General features: G+C 35.8%; 1 protein-coding gene across 7 annotated transcripts in view; it reads left to right on the forward strand.

The window, feature by feature from the left end:
- Phf14 (PHD finger protein 14) overlaps positions 1-27,392 on the forward strand; it is a 150,586-nt gene that overhangs the window by 31,405 nt on the left and 91,789 nt on the right. For all 7 annotated transcript variants that reach the window (XM_069996581.1, XM_069996585.1, XM_069996583.1 and 4 more), the window contains 8 exons: positions 1,442-1,579; positions 7,280-7,426; positions 8,043-8,313; positions 8,638-8,744; positions 10,151-10,246; positions 12,604-12,707; positions 14,071-14,202; positions 18,876-19,044. In XM_069996581.1, coding sequence (XP_069852682.1) covers positions 1,442-1,579; positions 7,280-7,426; positions 8,043-8,313; positions 8,638-8,744; positions 10,151-10,246; positions 12,604-12,707; positions 14,071-14,202; positions 18,876-19,044 — 1,164 coding nt within the window. The remainder of the gene's footprint in view (positions 1-1,441; positions 1,580-7,279; positions 7,427-8,042; positions 8,314-8,637; positions 8,745-10,150; positions 10,247-12,603; positions 12,708-14,070; positions 14,203-18,875; positions 19,045-27,392) is intronic.

Consider the following 27,392-nt stretch of genomic DNA (forward strand, 5'->3'; position numbering starts at 1 on the left):
TGCCTCAGCCTTTCAAGTGTTAGGAGTATAGGCCATGTCACCATGCTCAGTTCAGTCCTAGATTTATACTTTTGGAGTATAATTTATCAAACTTTAAAACATGTATACATGGACATACACACAACAAGAATATAAGGAGTATGTTTTTGTTTTACTCAGGTTTCAAGAATTTAATTTTTATGACTATATAAACTTCTGTCTAGTAAGTGATTCTTAGCCTTAATAGTTTATCAACCATTGGCAGGATTATAAATAATTGTAAATGCCACATATTACCTTATAGCCAAGTACAAGCAGAACTTAGTACTTTGGCTGCTACAAGCAGCCTAAGACCGCTAAAGCTAATTAGACATGAATTCATTCTTTCAATTACTGTCTTTTACGAAATTGGAAAGGAAAACTCTTTAATAGCATCAATAATATATTAAAGTTGGGATAAAGAGATGTCCTAGTGCTTTTAGGTTGGTATAAAAAATGCCTACTTTTTAAAATATTTTTTATTTTTTTGTCTTGGAGCTTGAACTCAGGACCCAGGTGTTGTTCCTGAATTTTTGTGCTCAAGGCTAGCACTTGACCTCTTGAACCACTCCGCTTCTGGCTTTTTTGGTAGTTAATTGGAGATCAGAGTCTCATGGCCTTGCCTGGGCTGTCTTTGAACTGCGATCCTCAGATATCAACCTCCTAAGTAGTTAAAATTACAAATGTGAGCCACCAAGGCCTAGCTTTTTTGGTTGTGGTTGGTCATGGGGCTTGAACTCTGGGCGTAGGCACTGTCCCTCAGCTATTCAGCACAAAATGAGAGCTTTACTGTTTGGTCCACAGTGCCCCCTCCAGTATTCTGGTGGTTAATGGAGATGAGTCTCATGGACTTTTCTGCCCAGGCTGGCTTTGAACCGTGATCCTCAGATCTCAGCCTCCTGAGTAGCTAGGATTACCAGCATGAGCCACTGGCACCAGGCAAGTGCCTAGCTTTTCAGGGTATTTTTTTGAAAAGGGATAGTTTGTTTCATTGCAGCGCCTCGAGTTTTGTATGAATGTTTTCTAATTTTCCAAGTGATAATGTTATCATAGACTAGTCACATAGTGCTGGGTTGCAACTTCACTCCCTATAACTTTCTTTGATATTTTGAGTAGGTATGTTAACTCATCTTCACCTCTATTTTCTCACATGTATGTAAAATGCTTGGACTAATACATGGCACATAATCCTAAAGTAATATTGTTATTATCATTATTACACCCATTGAGTTTTGACTTACTGGAACTATATAAAGAATGTCTATTTTCCTATAAATACTTGGCTTGCCTACAGTTTGTATCGGTACCCAATTGGTTCACTATTTTATTAGTATTTTAAATATTTAATGGATGCTTTATACAAGATACAGTCTTTGGGTAAATATTTTTGCTCTAAGTATTTATTTTTATTATTCTTTCATAGGAATGTAGCTTTTGTGAAGACCCTCGCTTTGCTAGGACTGGGGTTTGCATTAGCTGTGATGCTGGCATGTGCAGAGCCTATTTTCATGTGACCTGTGCTCAGAAAGAAGGTCTACTTTCAGAGGCAGCAGCAGAAGAGGTAAGTTTATGTAACTCTTGGTTGATGAATGTGTTCATTAGACTTCTCATGAGTTTGTTTAGTCATGTAACAGGTGTAAAGCATAAATAACAACTTAAAGCTTATTCTTAACATCTTTATCTTCGTCATTGATCTAGAACTTCAAAAGTGAATAGCTGCTGGGTGATGGTGGCTCAGGCCTGTAATCCTAGCTACTCAGGAGGCTGAGATCTGATGATTGTGGTTCCTGCCCAGGCAGGAGAAATCTGTGAGATGCTTATCTCCAATAAACTACCAGAAAACCTGAAATGGCACTGTGGTTCAAGTGGTAGAGCATTTGCTGAAGAGCTCAGGCACAGCGCCCAGGCCCAGAGTTCAAGCCCCATTACAAAAAAAAAAAAAAGTAAATAGCTATGAGTTTTGTCTCTTCAAACTTGTTTGACTTTTGGAAATCTTAATAATTTTATTATCATTATTATTATTGTTATTGTTATTATTATTTGTTGGCTCTGGGGCTTGAACTCTGGGCCTGGACACTGTCCCTGCGCTCTTCAGCTCAAGGTGAGCCCTCTGCTGCTTGATCCACAGCGTCACTTCCAGTTTTCTGGTGGTTTACTGGAGATAAGAGTCTCATGGACTTTCTTGCCAGGGCTGGCTTTGAATCTCAATTCTCAGATCTCAGCCTCCTGAGTAGCTAGGATTATAAGCTTGAACCACTGGCTCCAGCTTAATTTTTTTTTTTTTTTGACAGTACTAGGTTTCAAGGTTAGCTTGGGAAAAAAGTTAATGAAACTTCATTTTAGCCAATAGAAACTGAGTGTGGTGGCACAGGCTTTTGCTTGGCTCTCTATGAATTCTTATAGCTGAGCTATAGCATGTATTCACTTACGATGGATGGAACTCAATGTTTTATAAAATAGGTCTAAGCCTGCATAGGCGTTTCTTCTGTGATTACAGCTGGGTACCAGTGGTTCATGACTATAGGAGGCTGAGATTGAGTGTCATAGTTTGAAGCCAGCCCAAATAAGAAAGTCTGTGAGACACTTATCTCCAGTTAACTACCATAAAGCTGGAAGTGGAGCTGGGGCTCAAGTGGTAGAGCACTAAAATTGAGCAAAAGAAGTTCATGGACACTGCCCCAGGCCCTGAGTTCAAGCCCTAGAATGGGCACACAGACACACACAGACACACACACCACACACACAAATTAATCACAGAACTATTACATTATACTGTTATGTAGAAAATTCTCTTTCAAACAGTGTAACAGGGTAAGATTATTTATAGATTTTATTGGATTTTTTTTTTTTTCTTTTTTGCAACCTTGGTATAGAAGGTTGAGTCATTTATGGATTAAATTTAAAGGGCTCAAATGAGATCTTTGGCTACTGTATTGATACTTCAGTATCAGGACTAACAGCAATGAGCTCTTGGTAGATCAAATAATTTTGAATAAGTTTGTCAAATAACATATTTAGTAAGTTTCAGGGGCTTTTATTTAGCCCTGCCTAATATGCTTATGATAATTTATTTTATATTTTAAGTTATCCTAGATTAACTGGACAGTCCTTAACTTAGGCTAATTTCTCTCACACACTATATCCTCTCAAGAGTATTTTCAGGTTTTGGTACCTCCTTAGAAACTTATTGCTGTGACATAGTCCAAGTCATCCTTTGTCTCCTGAATTAATTCTTAGTCTTCTTCCTTTAGCTTTTCTCCAGCAGAGAATATATTTTGCTGTTATATAGAGCTAGATTGAAAATATTTTAGGCTTTGTAGATTTCTAATTTATGTCTAGGTACTTTAACATTGTAGCATGAAAGCAGCCATAGACCATTAAATGAATGGAATAGCTACATCCCAATATAATAAATAAAACTTTATAAAAACAGGTAGGGCAAGTTTTGGCTACCAAAGTTGCAGTTTGCCAATTCCTGTTTCTATGTTTTGCACAGCCAGTACAAAATTAAGGTCTAAGTCAAATTTTGTTATTCTATTGGATAAACTCATTGTCAGAGTTTTCCTTTTTCTTACATTATTAATCTTATTGAAAACTACTGTGTTTCTTTTGTATTAACTGATAATATTAGTAAGCCAAGTTTTCAGTACATTAGGTTAGTACCTTTCAGTTTGTTTTTTTTTCTAATAATAGATTGGGGAGGAAAGCCTTTTTCTCTGTCTCCTTAGGTTTTTAATTAGAGGACTGTGGCTTAAAATGACAAATGACAGATTAGTGAGAGAAGAGAAAGATTCTTACTCACATATTTATACAGAAATCTACATATTTATACAGGAGATTCTCTACAAAGCAAAAGTGAAAAGGTAATCATCCAAGCTTTACAAAGAAGAGGGAATGGAGAGAAATGGCTTTATAAGAGATATTGAGCTTTCAGGAAAACAAACCAGGAGATAAGAAAATTTGTGATAGTATTTACTTATGCAGATGAGAGTGGACTTTGCCAATAATCCTCCTCTAGAGAAAGGAGGAAGGCCACACTTCTACAAGTTCTGTTTTAAGATAGACAAAAGAACCTGTGAAAATGTTTGTTTTTACATCTGTTCGCTCTCATGTCTTCATCTGAAAATAACTCTGGGATTTTGAGTGGGCCTTTATGTGAAGTATATTCTGTGGTTGATTAATAAAAGGTTTGGTTATTGGTGTATGACTATTCTAAATGGGTAACTGATTACATTAACCTTTTCAAGTTTCTGGAAATTTCAGAGCCAAATTTTTAGTCTACTCCTGCCATTGCACATGAGGCTTTAAAATGTATGTTTTGATTGCTAGCCTTTTATTACAAGCTGTTGAATATTTCTCTCAGGTTTTCAGTGTCAGATAATAGAATACTTAAGTACAGTGGCTTTCACAGTCCATTAACCATCAAATGCTAAAACACAAACAAAACCTAAACCCTGAGTTTGCTTAAACTTCAGTAGCTTACTTAATTAATGATCCAGAATAAGTTTTATTTTCTTTTATTCTGACATCCTCCATCTCTCCTTTTTTTTTTTTTTTTTCCAGTACAAAGGTTTGAACCTAGGGCTTTGTGCTCTCACTTAGTTTTCTTGCTCATGGTTGATGCTCTACCATTTGAGACATACCTCCAGCCTGACATTTTGGTGTTTAGTTGGAGATTGAGTTTCCCGGAGTTTTCTGCCAGGGCTGGCTTCCACTGCAGTCTTCCAGATCTTAGCTTCTTGAATATCTAAGATTACAGGTGTGAGCTACTGGTTTCAGGTTCCTCTTTTACTTTCTTATATTTTTTTTAGTTTATTTACCTGTTGTTTTTTTTTGTTTGTTTGTTTTCTTGGTTGTGGGACTTCAACTCAGGGTGCTTTCCCTGAGCTCTTTTTTGCTCAAGGCTAGTCCTCTACAATTTTGAGCCACATCCCCACTTCTGGTTTTCTGGTGGCTAATTGGAGATGAGTCTCATGGACTTTCCTGTCTGGGCTGTCTTTGAACCATGATCCTCAGATTTCAGCCTCCTGAATAGTTAGGATTACAGGTGTGAGCCACCAGCACCCAGTTTATGTATTTTGTTTTGTTTTATTTTGTTTTGTTCTTCTTAAACTTCTTGCCTCATTTTCCCAACATGATTGAAATAAGTAAATGTTGCATTGTAGCATTTAAGTAGAAAAGGAGGAAAGGGGCTGGGTGTGTTGTGGGTGGTTCTCAGGTTCTCACATTTGGGCAGGCCAAAGAAGATTCGAGGTATGGTACGGATGGGAAGTTATAATTTTATTCATAAGCTCTTGTATTCACAAATTCATCAGCAGCAGCAGCAGCAGCAGCTGTAGCAATCAGTACCAGCATCAGCGACATCAGCCCACAGTGTAAGAACACACTGTGTATTGGTTCATCACAGCACAGACTCACAGACTACATAGGAACACCAGCTTTATTCTGCCCACAGGTTCACATTCTCCCAACTCCTGACTCATAACTCTGTAATTCCAAAGTCATAACAACATAATATCCCACTGTTTAGCAGATAAAGTAGCACTTGGGTAGAATGGCTTCATAGGCCATGCATGTGTATCTAGTCTCAAGGCTACCTAAGGTAGCCCATGTATAGAAGACTCAAATGAACTTTCTTGAATTTGCTCAACTAGGTGAATACTAGTTCTTGGGAAATGTAGGCCCAAAGCCTCTGGAAGCTATGGTGAGAAATCCTCACCTACTCTATTTACCATTCAGGGGCATTTTTTTTATTATTAGGAGTGAAAACTTCTCTCATATGTCTATACCTAGGAGAGTTTCTGATCATTTTATGTGCCAAAAGAGTCATTATGGTCACTGTTACCAGTGAAAGACTGGGAAAGTAAAATCTGCTACTTTCAGTTTCTCTCAAAGTAAAGGAGCTCTGCAAAATAGAAACTGTGGGAAGAGAAAAATTGGGAAGTAAGTGAGCAACTTGATAGCTTGCCATAGCCAGCTTAAGAAGGTGCCAGTTTACTTCCATTCACTATGGCCTTTCCAAGAATGTACACCTAATTAAAGCAGGCATTAAAGTACAGAAGGAAGAAACAGACTGAAAAAAATAGCTGGGCATTAGTGCTTCATCCTATAATCTTAGATTCTCAGGAGCCTGAGACTTGGTGGATCGAGGTTCAAAAGCAGTCATTTTCTTGCAAATGACATAATTTTATTCTTCCTTATGGCTCAATAACACTCCATATGTATGCATACCACATTTTCTTGACCCATTTATCTGTTGATGGGCACATAGGTTGAGTTCCTTGGTTTGGATTCGGTATAGTGTTTCAATAAACATGAATGCTCAGGACTAGAATTACTGGGTTATAGGGAAGATCTAAGGTTAGTCTTTTGAGGAACCTCCATACGGCTTTCCAGAGTTGTTGAACAAATTTACATTCCCACCATCAGCGTAGTAGAGTTCCCTTTTGCCACATCCCCATCAGCATTTGCTGTTTGTTTGCTGGATTATAGCCATTGTAACTGGGGTGAGATGGAATCTCATTGTTGTTTTGATTTGTATTTTCTTTATGGCCAGCTGGAGATGTTAAGCATTTCTTCAGGTGTCTATTGGCCATTTTTTTACTTCTTCTGAGCAGTCTTTGTTGTCTTTAGCTCATTTATTAATTGAGTTGCTTTTTCTTTGAGGGTTTAACTTTTTAGGATTTAATTTTCTAAGCTCTGAGTACATTCTAGAAGGCTCTTGTCTGATGTGTAGTTGGTAAAAGTCTCCCTTCTGTGGGCTTCCTATTTAGCTTTTTAGTTTTGGACTTTGTCATGCAGAAATTTTTAAATTTGATGCAATCCTATCTATTTTTGATTTTTTTTGTGTGTGTGTTTCTGAATCTTAGAAAGTTTCAAACTGTGTCCAGAAGCTCTTGTGTTTCCCCTATCCCTTTCTGTAATAGCTACTTGTAATTTTATCTATTTATGGTACTGGGAATCAAACTTAGATCCTTGAGCATACCAGACAAGTGCTGTACTGTTGAGGTATACTCCTATACTTTCTTCTACAAGGCCTTAGAAAGAAAATGATTGCTAATTTGAAATTTCTAATTGGAAGTTAATATATAGTTATGTTTCAAAAGCAGTTAACTTTATCATAGATCATACAAATAACATTTGCAATTTATTAGGAAGGTAATACTTCAAAGGTAATATTTCAAAAAGGAAATCATTTTGCAGTAGGTTTACTATGATAAATGGAATAAAATTATTCACTTTACCTCCTTTTTTTGTATAGGATATAGCAGATCCCTTTTTTGCTTATTGTAAGCAACATGCAGATAGGTTAGACAGGAAGTGGAAGAGAAAAAACTACTTGGCTCTACAATCCTATTGTAAAATGTCTCTGCAAGAGAGAGAGAAACAACTGTCACCAGAAGCACAGGTATGGGAATCATGCCAACACTTGTTGATTTTTTTTCTTCAGATTATAGATTTCAGAATTTGGTGTGTTTGCCAATGACATGTGACCTCTTGATCTGGCCATATGCAATATAATTATGCCATTTGGTTAGATACCTAACTAAAGTAGTCTGTGCTTAAGGCAAATAGTTAGTTGACTTTTAAGACATTCATTTTCATCTTGTGAGAATAGCTGATTATAAAGAATATTTCCACCTTGTAAAGTGGGACTGAAGGGAAATTGTGAAATGTGCTCAGTACATCCTTGTCTTTCAGTCAGTCTTAATGTTTATTTATCCAGGGGATCTGATTTGCCTATCATTCAAAATATTCTTGTATGTATATTAAATATATGAGAATATTACAGTTATTGAGAAGAACAACTACAGCTTAATCAACTATTTTACTACTGTAATCATAAATTAAGATAGTTGATCCTAAGTGTAGATTTAGTTTATTGTAACTCTTGAGTTGTGTATTGTATCTTAAAGGCCATTTGTACTCAAAAGGAGATTCTTGTTATCTTTATTTTCTCCTAGTAAAAACATAGCGTGTTCCATGTTATTACCTTTTAAAATTTGTGTACATTTCTTTTATAGGCAAGGATCAATGCTCGGCTTCAGCAATATCGTGCCAAGGCAGAATTGGCTCGCTCTACCAGACCTCAGGCCTGGGTTCCCAGGGAAAAACTACCCAGACCCCTTACTAGTAGTGCTTCGGCTATTCGTAAATTGATGCGGAAAGCAGAACTAATGGGAATCAGTACAGATATCTTTCCAGTGGACAATTCAGATACTAGTTCTAGTGTGGATGGAAGGAGAAAACATAAGCAGCCTGCTCTCACTGCTGATTTTGTGAATTATTATTTTGGTCAGTATAGATAATGGTACATATACTTTTTTAAAAACTAGAAATAGTATGTTAATGAACATATCTGTTTAGCACCTATTCATTTTTTGTGAAAATTATTAGCCAAATTACAGATGTTAAAAAAGCATGTTTATTTTCCCAATTTGTAGATTTCTTTGAAAAAAATAGATTCATGTTTTTTGTATACATAGAAGTTTTATACAATGTAGCTTTATCCTTCTATTTCTTTTTTTTAAAATCCTATTTCTATAGCTAGTTTCTTTGTGTTTTTCATATTGGCTTTTACTTGCACCTAAAGTAAACTTGGATATTTAATTTAAATAGAGAGAAATATGCGCATGATTCAAATTCAGGAAAACATGGCAGAACAAAAGAATATAAAGGATAAATTAGAGAATGAGCAAGAAAAGCTTCATGTAGAATATAATAAGGTAAGTTGCTGCACAGTACACAGAATAATATGGTACATCTTACTTATGATGTCTTTTGTAATTTTTATGGCATTTGTACTTGTTTTATTTTCACACTTTAATGCTTTTAATCTCTTTTCTAACTCTTCGCTATCTTTATTATCAATACTATTTCTTAGTATGTGCCAAGCATAATTCTCAACTTTACATAGAGTAACTCATTTCATCCTCCTCTTAACTTTATAATATAGGTATGCTTATTGACCCAATTTCCAGGGCAGGGAACTAAGTTCTGAAGAAATGACATAAATTGCCCCTGTCTATATAGTTGTCAAGTCATATAGTTGGGGTATGAGGCTAATAGGTATGACTACATTTCTTATTCCTGACCTATACTTAATGTTACAGAGCTTTTGCTTTTAACTTTGTAAAAAATTTCTGAGTTTATTTTTAAGGTTTTTAAAAATCTTGAATTGTATTGTAATGATACTTTTAATTAAAAACTATTTGCTAATTTATTTTTTATTGTCCCTCTTTTCTTAAAAATATAGCTTATTTATTTATGTGTTTATTTTGTGTGTTTTATTGGGGGTTGAACCCAAGACCTTTTACATGCTAGGCACGCATTTTACTACTTCATCCATGCCTTCTGTTGTACATCTTTACGTTTAGTACATAAATAGAGGGATAAAGATAAAATTCTACATTCTAAGAAAAATGAACATTGGCCCAGCGAATACCAACTGTCTATAATCCTGTCTACTCAAAAGGCTCAGATCTGAGGATCATGGTTCAAAGCTATCCCAGGCAGGATTATATGTGTGATCCTTCTCTGATAAAGTACACACACACAAAATGCTCTTGGTAGAGTTGTGGCTCAAGCAGAAGAGTGCTAGTATTGAGCATAAAAGCTCAGGGACAGTGCCCAGGCTCTGAGTTCAAGCTCCAGAAACAGCAACAAACAAACAAACAAAACCCTGGTATTTAATTTGGTAAAAATTTATATTATAAATTGAAGTATTATTCACACAATGGTAAAAATACTGTACTGGAACCAGATTTGGATTGCCTGGAGATTCTTGGTAGTTCTGTGATCTTGGCCAACTCACAAAACCCAGTGAGTTTTGTTCACTTATTGGGAAAATAAAGGAAATGCATCTTAATGGAAGCATAAAAAATAGAGTGTGTGTGAACTTACAGCAAACTGTAATAAAATGTGTAAATTTGTAGAGATCATCATTAATTAAAATGCTAGCATAAAATAGAATGATTAGGCCTATTAGACTTTGTGTCATTTGGTTTCTCAGTAGTTTGTTATCTGAATATATTAAAATATATGCGATATTAATGTGAATATTTTGGGATATTTATGTATAAATTCCTTAAATTACCTAAGGAAGTTTACTAATTTGACCTATTCTTTGTAGCTGTGTGAATCTTTAGAAGAACTACAAAATCTAAATGGCAAACTTCGAAGTGAAGGGCAAGGAATTTGGGCCTTATTAGGCCGAATCACAGGGCAGGTTAGTTTATTTCCAATTATTCTCCTCAATTCTTACTATATGATTTTCAAAATCCAGATTTTTGACACAACTGTCACTGTGTTCACTGAAGAACTGTGTTTGATCAGGGCCTGATCTTCTGGGATAATGATTTCTTCCTGAAACATATCTAGAGCATTGCAAGCTGCCTACTGAGAACCTGGGGCTTAATTTGGTTGTTTCACCAGCTATCTTGTTTGCGGGATTTTTTCATTTGCTCTAACTGATTGACCTGTCACTTGTGATAAGCCTCGATTTGAAGCATGAGTTTCTGCTACTACCTTCTCCTTTCCTTTAATTTAGCAAGTTTAGGCTCTTTGTCACAGTTTTCCTTTCCTATTCTTGCACTTTATTCACTTTTCACTTTTTTAATAGTATTTGGTTTAAAAAACTTACAGAGCGAACTAGATAGATTGATTTTGTATTAATTTGAGCTATGTAAAAGAGGTTTTTTTCCCCTTAACTAAAATGTTACAAAGTATAGTTTTTACCTTTCAGTGGTATCTATTACTGTCATGGGGTAAAATGTCCTTTATCCATAGATACCTTTAGTTTGCTAAAGTTCTTGGTGTTGAAAAAACATGTATTGCAAAATGGAATTTTTAATACCATTTTATTACTGTATAATTGATAAATTAAGAATTTTTCAAGTAATTTCAAATACATATTTTTAAAATATAGTTGACACAGACTGTGTTTCTTTCTCTATAAAAGGTGGCTTCAGAGCCAGGAAGGTAGCCTTAGTGGTAGAGCGTTTGCCTCGCATGAGTGAAGCCCTGGGTTTGATTCCTCAGCACCACATACACAGAAAAAGCCAGATGTGGGCCTGTGGCTCAAGTGGTAGAAAATGAAGCCACTTTTTTTTTTTTCCAGTCCTGGGACTTGAACTTAGGGCCTGAGTGCTGTCCCTTGAGCTTCTTTTGCTCAAGGCTAGTACTCTACCACTTGGGCCACAGCACCCCTTCTGTTTTTCTGTTTATGTGGTACTAAGGAATCGAACCCCAGGGCATCATGCATGGTAGACAGCACTCTACTTCCAAGCCCACTGGCTTCCTTTTTGAGGGAGACTTTTTTTTTTTTTGGTTGGGCTTGAACTTGGGCCTGGGCACTGTCCCTAAGCTTTTCTTCTCAAGGCTAGCATTTTACTGCTTTGAGCCACAGCACCACTTCCAGTTTTCTGATGGATAATTGGAAATAAGAATCTTATGGACACTCCTGCTCAGGCTAGCTTTGAACCATGCTCCTCAGATCTCAGCCTCCTGAGTAGCTAGGATTACAGGCCTGAGCCACCAGTGCCTAGCTGTGAAGGAGGCTTTTTAGTTATTTTTCACTGTATTTGTTTCAGAGCTGTGCAAAGAGTCAAATTCATAATATAGCCCATATATAATTTTATAGAGCCAGGAAAGCTTTTAAGATAATTCTGAACTGATAATTCTGAGTTATCAGAGTAATTTGTCTTAAAAGGTGAGAATGAAGACTTTTTTGTGTCTGGTAAAATAAACTTTTATTTCTATTAATAGGATGTTGATGGATTTTGGAATATTATAATATTTTATATTTAGTGAAGATAATGTTGAATACAACATTTTAGTTTATTTTCCTTTTTAATATTACCTTTTGGCCTAATTTTCAAATTTGTCTCATAAGAACCTTTTATGTAATGTAAACTATACCTATTATAAAAGAGATTTCATTTATAAAATAAGCTTTGCAGAGGTTTGCAAATTTCCTTGTGAAAATGTAAAATGCCCAGTGTAGGTAGAATTCATTTGTATTGTTTGCATGACACTTTTTTTTCCAGTTGGCTGAACAGATGTGGGCCCACTGGGCTACTGAGAAATGACTTTGATAGATGGTTGCTGTCTGAGAAGCCAACATACTTCAGATTAGTAGAAACCCAAAGAGAATCTCATCCGCTTTGTTGGAGAGCTTGGTCCAATAAGATAATTTTTCTAATTAACCTATGGAGCACCAATATGGCTGGGGATGTTGAGGAAAATAAACGGCCTTAATATTCTTTTTGTCAAATGTACTGTGTTACGCTTTTTCAAACCTCCTTTATGCTTGTCCTCATCTTTCTCTTTTTAAGCTAAAGTAGTTTAAGTTTTATATTGTTGTAATATGTCAGAGAAAATTGATGAAAGTATGTAATTATAAGTTTCTAATGGAAGTAACTGCTTAACAAAATGTAATTTTATTTTTGCCATTATAGTAACTGATAAAACAGATTTACCTCTCAGAATCCTAGAATATTTAGGTGGCTTGAGTGCCAAATCTAGGAAAATACTGCATTATTGTTAAATTCTTACAATATATACTGCATTTGTTCAAATCAATAGAAGTTGAACATACCAGCAATTTTGCGAGCACCCAAGGAGAGAAAACCAAGTAAAAAAGAAGGAGGCACACAAAAGGCATCTACTCTTCCTACTGTACTTTATAGGCAAGTAATTAAATTGTGATAGAATAACTAATACTGTGGATTTTTTTAAACTAATGCTTAATTTTAGTTTGTCCAACTTAGAATGTAAGTGAAATGCATTCAAAGCTCATTTTATCAAGTACTATTTTACAGGGAATGGTAGAGGAGAGTTTTGCTGGTATATAATAAGTTAAATGACTTTTGTGTCTATAAGTAACTGGAAATGCATTTGTATAAGCTTGATGGAGATGATGAGTTTTACTCAGGGAATCGGAACTACTTAAAAATTTGATTACTATCTTACATTTAATTATTTACATTTACTTAACATTTCTTGTAATTAGTAATTGATTATTTTCAAGAATGCTAGCTAACATGAAAATGACTGAACTTTTATATTTTATATTACTTGAGTGAGTTATAAAGTTTCGCTTGTTTGCAAGTAATGATGGATAGCCTATATACACCTATGAATCTATTGTCTTTGTAGGTAGTGGATACTGAAGATGAATTTTAGATTTGAATTTGTATAATTTTATCTTTATGCCCAGATACAATAATTTTGTTTTTAGAAATATTTTTATTCTTTACATTCTGTGCTCACTTGTTAGAATAAGCTTTCATAATATTTCTTTCTAAGCTGGGTGCCAGTGGCTCATGCCTGTAATACTAGCTACTCAAAAGGCTGAGATCTGAGGATCGCGATTCAAAGCTAGCCCTGGCAGGAAAGTCCATGAGAATCTTACCTCCAATTAACCACCAAAAAACTGAAAGTGGTGCCTTAGCTCAAGTGGTACAGCACTTACCTTGAGTTGAAGAGCTCAAGGACAGTGTCCAGGCTCAGAGTTCAAGCCCCACAACTGACTATATATATTTCTAACTCTAAACAAAAGCCTCATTTCTTTTTGTATCTAAAAAATTAAAACCTTGGACTAGGAGGTGGCTCAGTGGTAGAGTGCTTGCCTCCCATGCATGAGGCCCTGGTTTTGATACCTCAGTATCACATAACTAGAAAAGGCCAGAAGTGGCACTGTGGCTCAAGTGGTAGAGTGCTACCCTTGAGCTGAAGAGCTGAGGGACAGACCCAGGCCCAGAGTTCAAGCCCCATGACCGACTAAAAAATAAAAAAGCTAAAACCTCATTTTTTTGTGTGTAAAGATTTTAATTACATCAAGAAAAGGGAGTTTAGAAAAAGCTATTTTTAACAGTCTCAAAGCATTCTGAATTGATTTACAAATATTGTAAAAAGATCTCTGTGATGAACTAAATTATCAAAATAGAAATAGTATGTAATCAAGATGAAATTTCACAAAGTTTAAAAAAGTTATGGTGAAGGGTATTTCACTATGACAGTCTAATCTTCATTTGCTGCTTTTATTCTAAGTTGTGGAATTTGTAAGAAGAACCATGACCAACATCTTCTTTTGTTGTGTGATACCTGTAAACTTCATTACCATCTTGGATGTCTAGATCCTCCTCTAACTAGGATGCCAAGAAAGACCAAAAACAGTTATTGGTAAGTAAGATGGAGGGTGCTTTGAATTGGGTTACTTCTAGCACTACAACAAGAAGTATTATACTGATTCATAATAAAGTATTTGGAACATTTTAAAATTCATATTTATATATATTATAATTATGATAATTTGTTATAAATGTAACAAGGCATTTTTTGCATTTTTATTGGAATATATATATAATTGCATTGTATAGTAACTTTGTGTTTTATTTATTTATTTATTTTATTTTTTGGGGTCCGGTCGTGGGGCCTGAACTCTGGGCTTGGGGGCTGTCCCTCAGCTCTTCAGCTCAAGGCTAGCGCTCTACCACTTGAGCCACAGTGCCACTTCTGGCTTTTTTCTTTTTGCTTATGTGGTGATGAGGAATCGAACCCAGGGCCTCAGGCATGCAAGGCAAGCACTGTACCACTGAGCCACCTTCCCAGCCCAGTAACTTTGTGTTTTAAACTAATAAATTGCACTTTAGCATGACATTTGGAAACGTGTATATTTTTTTTCTAATAAATAAATTTTCGGTTAAGGAGTTGTTTTTAAAGGATGAATTCTGTGTGCTGTGTTTATAATTTTCTTCGTTTTGTTATCAGCTATTGCTCAGATGCTTTATCTTCTATTTGCTAGTTGAATTTTTAATCAATCAGTCCATTCTTTACATTATGTAGAAGCATTTGAGAAAAAATTTGATTTGTTCATTGAATTAACAATATTTAACCCTACAGATGTTTCATCCTTCTTTTAGTCCAAAACAGATATTCATATTTTAAGGGATTGATTTTTATAAGAAAAATAATGACATGAGAAATTACAACAAATATGAGTGTTTTGTGTAGTGTGTGTGTGTGTGTGTGTGTGTGTGTGTGTGTGTGTGTGTGTGTGTGTGTGTGTGTGTGTGTGTGTGTGTGTGTGTGTGTGTGTGTGTGTGTGTGTGTGTGTGTGTGTGTGTGTGTGTGTGTGTGTGTGTGTGTGTGTGTGTGTGTGTGTGTGTGTGTGTGTGTGTGTACTTGGGCTGGAACTCAGGGCCAGAATACCCTTTTCCTAACTTTTTCATCAAAGCTGGTGCTCTAACACTTGAGCCACAGCTGTACTTCTGACTCTTTGCTAGTAAATTGGAAATAAGAATCTTAGTGATTTTTCTTCCTGAGCTGGTTTTGAACCATGATTCTCAGCTGTACTTCTTGAGCCACAGCTGTACTTCTGACTCTTTACTAGTAAATTGGAAATAAGAATCTTAGTTATTTTTCTTCCTGAGCTGGTTTTGAACCATGATTCTCAGATCTTAGCCTTTTGAGTAGCTAGGATTACAGGTGTGAGCCACCAACACCCACTATAAGTTTGTTTTTTTACATTACACACACACCCACACCCACACCCCCCCCCCCACACCACACACACACACAGAGTTTTAGACAAAAGCAAATTCCAAATCTTTGAATTGCAATCTACTCAGACATTAAATGTCTTTGTAACGTTCAAGGACTTTAACTGTTTTTCACCCTGTATGACTACTTCTGTTCCTTTTTTGTTGTTGTTCCTGTCCTGGGGCCTGGATGCTATTCCTGAGTTTCTTTTGCTCAAGGCTGTCACTCTGCCATTGGAGCCCCAGCACTTCTAGCTTTTTCTGAACAGTTTATTGGAGTTAAGAGTCTAATGGACTTTTCTGCTTGGGGTGGCTTTAAGTCACCAGCACCGGACTAGTTCTGTTTATTTTACTAAGGTTGTGTCTTGTTTAAGTCTGTTTTATTTATATTGTAGAAAATGGTATAATGAGTCTATTACTCATCCTTTCCCTACTCCATATTCTGTGATTACAAGGTAGTAGCTTGAATTTGACAGGTGTGGAGCTATACATACCATGAAAGCTAGATAGTTACCAGTTTGAGTTCTCCTCCTCCCCCAAGTACATCCAGGTGTTAGACATTTCAGAGCATATCACTAATGTGGTCAATATTTTAGTTGTTATCTTGTTTTGGTGACTCTGGTTAAAGCTCCCAGAAATCGCATTGGTTTATATTTTAGAATGTTAGCAATTTCCGGTTTTGCAGGTTGTATTTTCTGCAAGGTTGTGGTGATGCTCTCACTACCAAATCTCTATTTTACTCATTTTAGTCAGAATTGTTACAGCACCTGTAGTCTTATTTCTCAGATCCCACATTCTTAACTATTGGTTTTTAGAACTTGCTATCTGGCTGCTTCTTCCAATGATAGGTCTGACTTATGAAGGTGTTAGCTCAAGACCACTCCCCCCTTCTCTCTCTCTCTCTCACAATTGTTAAAAAGATAAAGTATTTATTCATATGAAAAATTAATCCCTAGCTGGGTGCCCGTGACTCAGGCCTGTAATCCTAACTGAAAAGCGAGGTTCACGGCTGAAAGCCATCCTGGGAAGGAAAGTCTGTGAGCCTCTTCTCTCCAATAAACCACCAGAAAACCAGAAGTGGCACTGTGGCTCAAGTAGTAGAGTGCTAGCCTTGAGCTGAAGAGCTGTGGAACAGCAACTAGGCCCAGAGTTCAACCCCATGACCCACAACCGACCAAAAAAACCCCCAAAACCAAAAACCAAACCAAAACAAAAACCCCAAAAACAAAACCCATATACTGAAAATACAAACCTACTTGCCAGGAAGCAATATTAAAATTGGAGGCTTAAGGACATCACAGTTGTTTTGAAAAAAACCTTTGTATTGTAAAGAAGATGTACAGAGGGGTTAGAGTTATGTAAGTCAGGTAATGAGCATATTTCTTTTCCTTTTTTCTTTTTTGTTGGTTGTGGGGCTTGAACTCTGGGCCTGGGCGCTGTCCCTCAGCTCTTCAGCTCAAGGCTAGCACTCTACCACTTGAACTACAGCGCCACTTCCGGTTTTCTGGTGCTTTATTGGATTTTAGAGTCTCAGGGACTTTCCTGCCCGGGCTGGCTTTGAACTGCAATCCTCAGATTTCAACCTCCTGAGTAGCTAGGATTACAAGTGTGAGCCACCAGCGCCCAGCCATATTTCTTTTTGGAAGGTGTTACTCTTTCCTCCTTTCAGTTGTTTCTCTCCTGATCCTCCTCTCCCACAAATTGTATAGTTCATTTCAACATAGTGTCTAGTGAGTATCACTGCTGAATTTAGTTCACCCTGTGTCCTACCAATTCTGTGCTTCTCCTTACCCTCCCCAAATCAGATAAACTTACATACAAAGCAAAACATACAGAAATCAAAAACAGTGACAAAAGGGGAAAAACAAAACAAGAAACACAAAAAGTTAAATACAAAATATATTATTTCCATTTCTCAGAGTTCTCTCCTTGTTTTTTTTGTTGAGTACATCCCTCAATAATCAGTGCTTTTGGCTGGGTTCATTTGAGACATATGATAGGCAAGAACAAGTACATAATAATACACAAGGAATTGCCAGAGTAGGGAAAGGAAGGAGAGTGAATTCATATTAGATATGAACATTTATTCTAATGACATAGAAGTAGTCTGCTGAGACTATTGAAGGAAATGGCCTGGGTGATGATGGGGCTTGGGAAAAGGGCAGATAGTTTGTAACAGTTACTGTGGAAAAAATATTGGAGATGTTTGATTTGATGAGCCTACATGTCAAGATATTTAGTGAGTAAGCAAGTGCTATGACCATTTGGTTTTTCTCAAATTGTATCAGCTGCTTAGGAGAAGAGGGGGAACCTACATGTTTTAAGTGGGAGATAGAGATTGTAAACAAGATTAAGCAGTTAAGGAATTTTCTAGAAAGAAGATTAATAAATTATAAGTTACAGTCAAAGGTACTGATATACATACATATTTAAGTTAAACATATACAATTGTATATATAACTGCTTTTGTAAAGAGACTACTATAAATTATACTTAGAAAATTAATTTCTGATTATTCTTTCAAAATTGAAGAAAATAATGAATATAAATTTGCTTTTTCACAACTGGTTGTAAGCTTTTCAATGGCCCTTCATAATTAACAGTATAAAGATTGTCAATATCCAAATTGCCACGTATTTTTTTTTAACAGTTTCTAAAGTTTTAGAAATTTTTTTTTTAGGTGATATGTTCAGCACAACTTGTTCAAAGAGTTCAAAGCTATGACAACTGTGATAAGGCTGAGAATCATAGTCCACAAAGGAGTGTAATTTTCAGATATATACTATGAGCATATGTCACACAAGGAAAAGTCATGATTAAATCACTTTTTTTCAAATTTTTTATTATGATTAAGTGGTTACATAATTTCCCATATTTCACAGTATTGTGGGATAGTGATGCTTAGTTAAAGTCACAAACACATTCTAACTTTCATGGAGCAAATTGTCTATCATGGTCTATAACATTTTTGAGTTCTGTGAGCTTTGCAATACAGTTATTTCTTCCACATTGGGGGATTATGTACATTTGTTTTGCATAGCGTCAGGTGTTAAATCAGTTTTTAATTGCTGTTAACTTAGAAACAAGTAGCATTGCCACATGTATTCTTACAGTTCTTAGGGTATATTTGAAATTATTGTGTATGTTACTATTCATGATAGTCATTCTGAGAGGAATACATGTTTTCCTGTGTATTTCATTATTATCTCACTCCTGTGTGTTTATATTCTTCACATATACACACCTTTTGTTTATGAAACTGCAGCTGAAACTGGAAGGTAATAAATATATGACCGTATTTCTCCCTATTTGCAGGCAGTGCTCCGAATGTGACCAGGCAGGGAGCAGCGACATGGAAGCAGACATGGCTATGGAAACCTTACCAGACGGGACCAAGCGATCAAGGAGGCAGATTAAGGAGCCCGTGAAATTCGTTCCACAGGATGTGCCTCCAGAGCCCAAGAAGATTCCAATAAGAAACACGGTAATTTGTTCCATATTTATCATGATTGTAATGTTCTGAGGCAAAATGTGAGAAAGATAAAGGGCAAATGTATACTCAAAGCCAGAGATCTAGCCGGGCGCCGGCGGCTCACGCCTGTAATCCTAGCTACTCAGGAGGCTGAGATCTGAGGATCGCGGTTCAAAGCCAGCCCGGGCAGGAAAGTCCGAAAGACTCTTATCTCCAATAAACCACTAGAAAACTGGAAGGGGCACTGTGGCTCAAGCGGTAGAGTGCTCGCCTTGAGCTGAAGAGCTGAGGGACAGCGCCCAGGCCCAGAGTTCAAGCCCCATGACTGACAGAAGAAAAAAAAAAGCCAGAGAACTAACTCTATTACTAGTGGTAATTTTTACATTTTTTTCTATATTATGAAATACATGTATCTGAGTTTATAGTTTGTAGGGTCAGTTAAAAGCATAATAAAAATAATTCAGTATATATTCCATTCAGTATATCTGTCCTTCAGCTTACTGCAGTGTTTTCTTTCTCCCTTTGGCAGTTCCAGGAATGGGGCTCAGGACCTTGCTCGGCACATATTTTTTAACTGAATTACACTCCTAACCTTTCACACCCCACACCTTAAAAGAGGACCTTATCAGAGCCTTGGGTGCCTCCTGTGAACTCATGGCAGTTGCACTAGCCTAGCACAGAAGTTACTTCTCTCAATTTTATGTTGGTCGTTCTCTAGTTGTTTTCTTCAAAATGTAACTGTATTCTTAAGTAATATATGGCTTATGTTCAGATTTTGAGTCTTACGTGAATGGGGTCAAACTTTTTTCCTCTTAAGATGATATGTTGACCAATATTATTTTGACTAGGTTCATATGAATTGGTCCGCTTAGTTGTAGTTCATTTATTTTCAAAAATATGTAGTTTTCTTTTGGGAGGATATAGCATTAGATTTTCTTTTGCTCTTTTGATTGGCAGATATTTTCTTACCTTCCTACTGTTGCTAACGGAGTTTTATGTTTTCCTGTGTCTCCTGCACTATGGTTACAGCATATACAGAGGCTGTATATTTGCCAAGTTTTAGGCTGTTTGCATTTTACAGTTTTGCTGCCTCATCCATTTATTTTCCACATATGCTTATTGAAGCAGTGGATACTGTTTCCTTTTCAAAATGATTCATGTAAAGTGTATATTGTCTTTTTAGTTTTTCCTCAATGCCAATTTTTTGCTTATTTATTTATTTTTTAATTTATTTTTTATTGTGAAAATACAGAGGGGTTACAATTACATGGGCAAGATAGTGAGTACATTTCTTTTTTTTAATTTAAATTTTTATTTTTTTGTGTGAACATACTGTACAGAGGGGTTACAATTACATGGGCAAGATAGTGAGTACATTTCTTATCAAGCATTGTAGCCTCCTCCTTTCTTTCCCCTTCCCATCCCTTCCCAGCCTCCCGTCCCCTCTCCCACTCTATCCTCCCGCCCCCCACCAAAGTTGTAAAGTTCGTTTTCGACATGACAACGTGTACTTCTCATTGTTGCAACGGGTCCACCTGTTCCTTATTTAAACGACTTGTTTATCCCCTTCCCCTCCACAAATAATACCGACATAAAATACAGTGAAAGCAGGGGTTATACTGTGGGGGAGGGACATACAAAGCAACTAAGACATAATCTTATAATTGCATTAGAAACAAATGCATGAAAGAAAAAAAACATTTAAAATACATATCTTAGGGTTCATTTTCCTAACATCACCTTATCTGACCTTTTCTGCTTGACTCAGACATATACTAGATATTGCAAATAAGGGAAACCATGGGACCTATGTTTCTTTGGGCCTGGCTTACTTCACTTAATATCATTTTTTCCAAGTCTTTCCATTTCCTAACAAATGGGGCAATGTCATTCTTTCTGATGGAGGCATAGAATTCCATTGTGTATATATACCACATTTTCTTGATCCATTCATCTACTGAGGGGCATCTGGGTTGGTTCCATATCTTAGCTATAGTAAATAATGCTGCAATAAACATAGTTGTGCTGGTAGCTTTAGTGTGGTCTTGTTTGTAAACATTTGGGTAAATGCCCAAAAGTGGGATTGCTGTGTCATAGGGGAGCTCTATGTGGAGTCTTTTGAGGAACCTCCATACTACTTTCCAAAGTGGCTGAACAAGTTTACATTCCCACCAACAATGAAATAAGGTTCCCTTCTGTCCACATCCCCTCCAGCATCTGTTGTTATTAGAGTTCTTGATTTTTGCCATTCTAACTGAGGTGAGGTGGTATCTTAATGTTGTTTTGATTTGCATTTCTTTTATGGCTAGGGATGTTGAACATTTCTTCATGTGTCTATTGGCCATCCTTCTTTCTTCTTCAGAGAAGTTTCTCTTTAAGTCTTTAGCCCACTTATTTATTGGGCAGTTGTTTCTTTGAGGATTTGTTGTTGGGGGATTTAATTTTTTGAGTTCCAAGTATATTTTAGATATGAGACCCTTGTCCGTTGTATGGCTAGTGAAGATCTTCTCCCAATCTGTGGGCTCTCTATTGATCTTGCTAGCTATGTCCTTTGCCATGCAGAAGCTCTGCAACTTCATGCAATCCCATTTGTCCAACCTTTCTTCGATTTGTTGTGTTTCCGGTTCTCTTTGATAGTTTATTTGTAAAGTTTTGGTTACTTACCTATTTTTCTGGTAAATGTATATGTAAATCTTTTTTTTAAAGTTTTTATATGTTTTTATTATAAAAATATTGTACAGAGAGGTTACAGTTACATGAGTAAGGTAATGAGTACATTTCATATACGTAAATCTTTATGATTCTTATTACTTATGTATCTGAAATCTATAAAGCTGAGCCTATTTTTTTAATATTGGTATTTGTGTTTTCTAGCATATCAGTACTATAAAATTCTGAACCTGTAATGGCTGGCTTGCAGTTACAATCTTTTTTTTTTTTTTTAACTTTATTACTTTGAGCTCTTCAAAAAGTCTGACTAGAACTCTTCAAAAAGTCTGACTACTACTCCTGTTTTTCTCCCTCCCCCTCCCCTCCCCTCCTCCTCCCCCCTCTTCCCCCCTCCCCCTCCTCTTCCTCCCCCTTCCCCTTCCTTCCTCCTCCTCTTCCTCTCCCTCCCCTCCCCCTCCTCCTCCTCCCCCTCCCTCTCCCCCTCATCCCCTCCTCCCTCTCTTCCTCCTCCTCCTCTTCCTCCTCCTGCTCTTCCTCCTCCTCCTCCTCCTCCTCCTCCTCCTCCTCGCTGTTCAAGGTGAGTGCTTCATGACTTGAGCCACAGCGCCATTTCCACTTTTCTCATGGTTTTATTTGGAGATAAGTTTCATGGACTTTCATCCCCTGACTGGCTTTGAACTTTGATCCTCAGATCTCAGCCTTCTGAGTAGCTAGGTTTACAGGTGTGTGCCACCAGAGCACGGCTGGATTTTGATTTTTAAAAATCATTTTATTTTACTGAACCTTTTTTTTTTTTTTAATAAATTGCTCTAAAGTTTTCTTTTCCATTTTTAAGAATTGCATATTGGCCGGGCGCCGGTAGCTCACGCCTGTAATCCTAGCTACTCAGAAGGCTGAGATCTGAGGATTGCAATTGAAGTCAGCTGGGGCTGTAAGACGCTTATCTCCAATAAACCACTAGAAAACCAGAGGTGGCACTTTGGCTCAAGCAGTAGAGCGCTGGCCTTGAGCTGAAGAGCGCAGGGACAGCTCCCAGGCCCAGAGTTCAAGCCCAAGGACACCCCCCCCCCCCTCAAAAAAAAAAACTTGCATTATGATTTGTATTTTGTTACAGTTGAAATGCTTTAAGTGAAACTCTTGAAATTATTTTATTTAGTTTTGTGTTATGGACACATGTAAATTGATGAGCAAATTTGGGAATTGCTATCTCTTTGCCAGTTGACTAGTTTATTTTGAGTGCTTTAAATAGTCATTTGAAATAATTTTGTTTGTACTCCAGTTATTATTTCTTATTAGGCTCTAAAAATGCATTTTATTTGTTGGGAAAAGAGAAATAGGTTCTGCTGGCAGGTAATTACTAGCTTATCTTTGGGGGTTGGGCTTAGAAAAGAGAATAAGCTGATGAATACAATTGAGGTAGATTGTTTAAAAACTATGAAAACAAGGACAATGTCATCCCTTCCCTCTTGTTTTCTTGTTTTAAAGGTTTTCAGACTTTTTTACTCCTTTTTTGATAAGGAGTCCATGCTAATTATTAATTTTTGAGTAAAACTTTAATAATTCAAATATGCATTTAATACAAAGGTAAGTGAAATGAAGCAATAGGCACAACAATGTACAATGAATTTTAGCATAAGATTACTTGAGGGAACTAGGCAAATAAATGTTAACATGCTATCTATGCACCCTTGTAGTAAATGACTTACCTTTCTCTTTGTTACACTTTTATAAAACTATTGTTCTTACTATTCTCTTCTGTATGCTATTTATTTTAACACACTTTTGGATAATCTATCTTTAAATATTATAGATTTTTGTCATTTTCATTTTCCTGCCCATATTGATACAAATACAGCTTTTTTTTTTTTTTTGGATCTGGTTGTGGGGCTTGAACTCTGGGCCTGGGCACTGTCCCTCAGCTCTTCTGCTCAAGGCTAATGCTCTACCACTTGAGCCACAGCACCGCTTCCGCTTTTTTCTTTTTGCTTATGTGGTGCTGAGGAATCGAACCCAGGACCTCAGAGGCATGCAAGGCAAGCGCTCTACCACTGAGCCATCTTCCCAGCCCCCACAGCTTGTTTTTACATTAATAATTTCTTCTCTCAAGCGTTTAAAGCAAATTTTACCTTCATGACATAATATAGGATAGTGCTAAGCTTCAAGCCTTCATTTCAAAGATATGTCATTCAGTGGGCTTTTTAAATGAGCAAATGCAGCAATTGTATTCACTGGATACTCACTATTTAATTAAAAAATCAATTATATAACTTGTGGGGGGAATGGAAGAGAAAAACTGGGAGAGAACTAGTGAAGGGGTGACAATTGTTCAAAAAGAAATGTACTCTTGCCAGGTGCTAGTGGCTCACACTATTCAGGAGGCTGACATCTGAGAACTGCAATTCAAAGCCAGACCATGCAGAAAAATCCCCATGAAACTCTTATAACCAATTAACCACTCAAAAACTGGAAGTAGGGCTGTGGCTCAAACTGGTAGAGTACTAACCTTGAGTAAAAGTGCTTAGGAACAGCACCCAGGCCCTGAGTTCAAGCCCCACAACTGACAAAAGAAGAAAAGAAATGTATTCTTGGGGCTGGAAAGGTGGCTTGGTGGTAGAGTGCTTGTCTTGCATGCCTGAGTCCCTGGGTTCAAATTCCTCAGCATCAATTAAATAGAAAAAGCTGGAAGTGGTGCTGTGGCTCAAGCGGTAGAGCACTAGTCTTGATCTGAAGAGCTAAGGGACAGCACTCAGGACCAGAGTTCAAGCCCCATAAGCAGCAAAAATAAAATAAATAAATAAAAATGTATTTTTTACCTGACTTATATAACTCATTTCTCTGAACATCACCTTTATAATAATAATAGAACATTTAAAAGAAAGATCATTTAAAGTTCTATATATTTATGTCCAATTCCCTTGAATCACACACTTCATGCTAAAGTTGGCTTTAGGTTATTTAAAATACTTTTAGGTTATTTGACGTTACAAAAAATGAATATTCTCTCATTTTAATAATGAATATTATCTTGGAGAGTATGGTTATTTTCAAGAGTTCAAATCTTCCAGTAAATTTAATTGCATAGCTCTTACTGAACAGCTTGCTTCTGAGTAATTGTTTAGAAAACATTAGAAATATGAAATTATTTGAGATATTTTAGATTGAAGCCTTACTTTTGTTTTAATTTTTGGACTTGGCACTATCCCTGAGCTTCATTATTGAGTTATTTTCTTTCCAGTACTATTCTTTTCGTTTAAAAAAATAACATTAGGCATGTGTGAACAGCATCATGGATTGTGTTATTAACAAATTTAAAAATGCTCTGTGTGATACATGTTATTAATAGTGTCACTTCATGGTATGTGTAATAACAAAGGATATGTAAAGGAAAAGAAGGCCTTCATATGTGAAAGTATTTGAGGAAACCCTGGTATGGTGTTAATAGGCATGTACTATTATACCCAACCTCAACCATTTTACTTTTAATATAAATAATTGTGAATACTTTTAGGGTAGTTGTTTTTCATCAAATTATTTCTGTTTGATGGAAATTTTGATCATTAGCTTTTGTATATAGATTGAATTATAAGCATTTTAAACTTAGTATTTATATAATTATTGATTGAAGCCAAGAGGCAGGGTTTGCTGGAACTTCTCTGGAACTTTCTGTTCACTACCAAGGAGTCAGTCCCCTTCTCCTGTATCTGTCATATTGCACTGGGGAAATAGTAAGATTACCATACAGATAGCTTGCCATCCTCTATTTAAGTACCTTGTTTTTGAGACATTTTCTCTGTATTATTTTTATGTGGAAACCTTTTTATCCTTTTTGGCAAGAAAATTACTTTGAAGAAAATATAAATTAGCTTATCCATATCCTTTTTGAAGTTATTTTAAAATTGATGTTTGTACTTTTGGGCATATTTTGTAATAACTTTAATGTAACTTGAAAGCTTTCAGATTTTCCTTTTCATTTTTTTTACATTTGGTGTCATCTGGTAACTTTTCATCTTTTATGCAAGTGCCAAAGGACTTGTTAGGACCTCTCTTTTTGCAGTGTTATAGGCTCACACACGCCTGCCTAATCTTCTGTTTTCTTTGAAGTTCTGAGTTCTTTCTCCTGAGTTAGATATTTTTGTTGTGTTTTATGTATTTCACTATTTTGCAAGGTAAATACAATAAATAGAGTATTTTTAGCAGTATGACTGAAAAATTTATTATTTTATGGGGTGATATATTTCTTTTAGGTTATTATTTTAGAAAGGAAATTAAACACATTTAATTTCTTTCTTAACAGACTTTACTTGAGAGACAATCTGATGTCCTAGATTCTACTTTTATTACTGTTATATTTAAAAAGTCTTTACACATATTCAGAATAGACATTTAATAGTGTAAGGGCTGAAGTATTGAGAATCTAAAATCATGAAATGGTTATATACATAGGTATATGTTATATAATATATGTATTTGGATGCTAGTATATGAAAATTTGAAAAATTTATACTCTGTTCAATTACTAGTTTTTTTTATATTGTGCTCATTGTCTTATTTCACTTGCCTTTGTATTAAATATTTGAATAATTACAATGTATAAAATTTATTTGAGAGGGATTTAAATACCAGAGTTATCTATTATTAGACTGAAGAACACCTCCAAGATTCTAAGTAGATGATGAAAACTCTGTATGTCAAGATTTCTTAGAAGAAATCCTGGCAAGTAATTCTCTGGTGAATTAAAACTTTTTTGACTTTATTTAGGCCTGCTGGATGATACCCATTGTTATTCTTAATGTAGGCAGACCTATTTAAGAACCAAATATTCTATTTTAGCTATTGCTTCTTTAAAAAAATCATCATTTAAATTAATTTCTAGGACTATGAAGGAAAGACACTGAAGGACAGAGGCAAAGTTTGTATTGATCATGATACTGGTGAAAATCTTGATAAAACATACTTATTATCTAAAATATGTATTTTGTTATATATATTTGTTCCAGTGGTTATTTTTGTAGGGAAAGCCAAATTGGTGCTAAGTTCCTTTTCCTTTTTCCATTGATTTTCATAACCCTGTTAATATGAATTAGATTAGATAAAAATCAACTCCATAGCCAAATGAACTGAAGGAAAAGAACCCATTTTTGATGATTACCATTCCATCTGGCATTTGTTGGTGCCTCACAGAAACAGCACTTAGCTCATACCTCGTTTATATACACACACACACAAACACACACATACATGTGTGTATATATAAATATTTATATGTGTATATATACACAAACATCTATTGCCATATTCTTTTAATATTTTATGAACTGATTTGCTTTTAGTATAGTTTCATAATTGAAAACTATTTTTAGATATATATATATAGGCATATATGAATATACTATTTGTATAGCTGCCAGGAAGTTTGCTAACATTTATTTCATAATATAAATCAGAGCTTATGAGCTTTCATGTTCTCTCCTATGAATTATACATATATATATATATATATATATATTTCTTATTCATCAAAACTTTTTGACTTATTTTTGTTTGTATAAATGTTGGTTTGTCATAAAAAAGATACAATGAAGAAAGATAAAATATTTTCCAGTTCTACTTAGGAGGCTGAGATCTGAGAATTGTGGTTCAAAGCTGGGCAAGAAAGTCCAAAAATCTCCATCCAGTTAACCACCAGAATA

Source organism: Dipodomys merriami, unplaced genomic scaffold, assembly GCF_024711535.1.
Source record: "Dipodomys merriami isolate MVZ:Mamm:240054 unplaced genomic scaffold, mDipMer1.0.p SCAF_5, whole genome shotgun sequence".
Taxonomy (NCBI): domain Eukaryota; kingdom Metazoa; phylum Chordata; class Mammalia; order Rodentia; family Heteromyidae; genus Dipodomys; species Dipodomys merriami.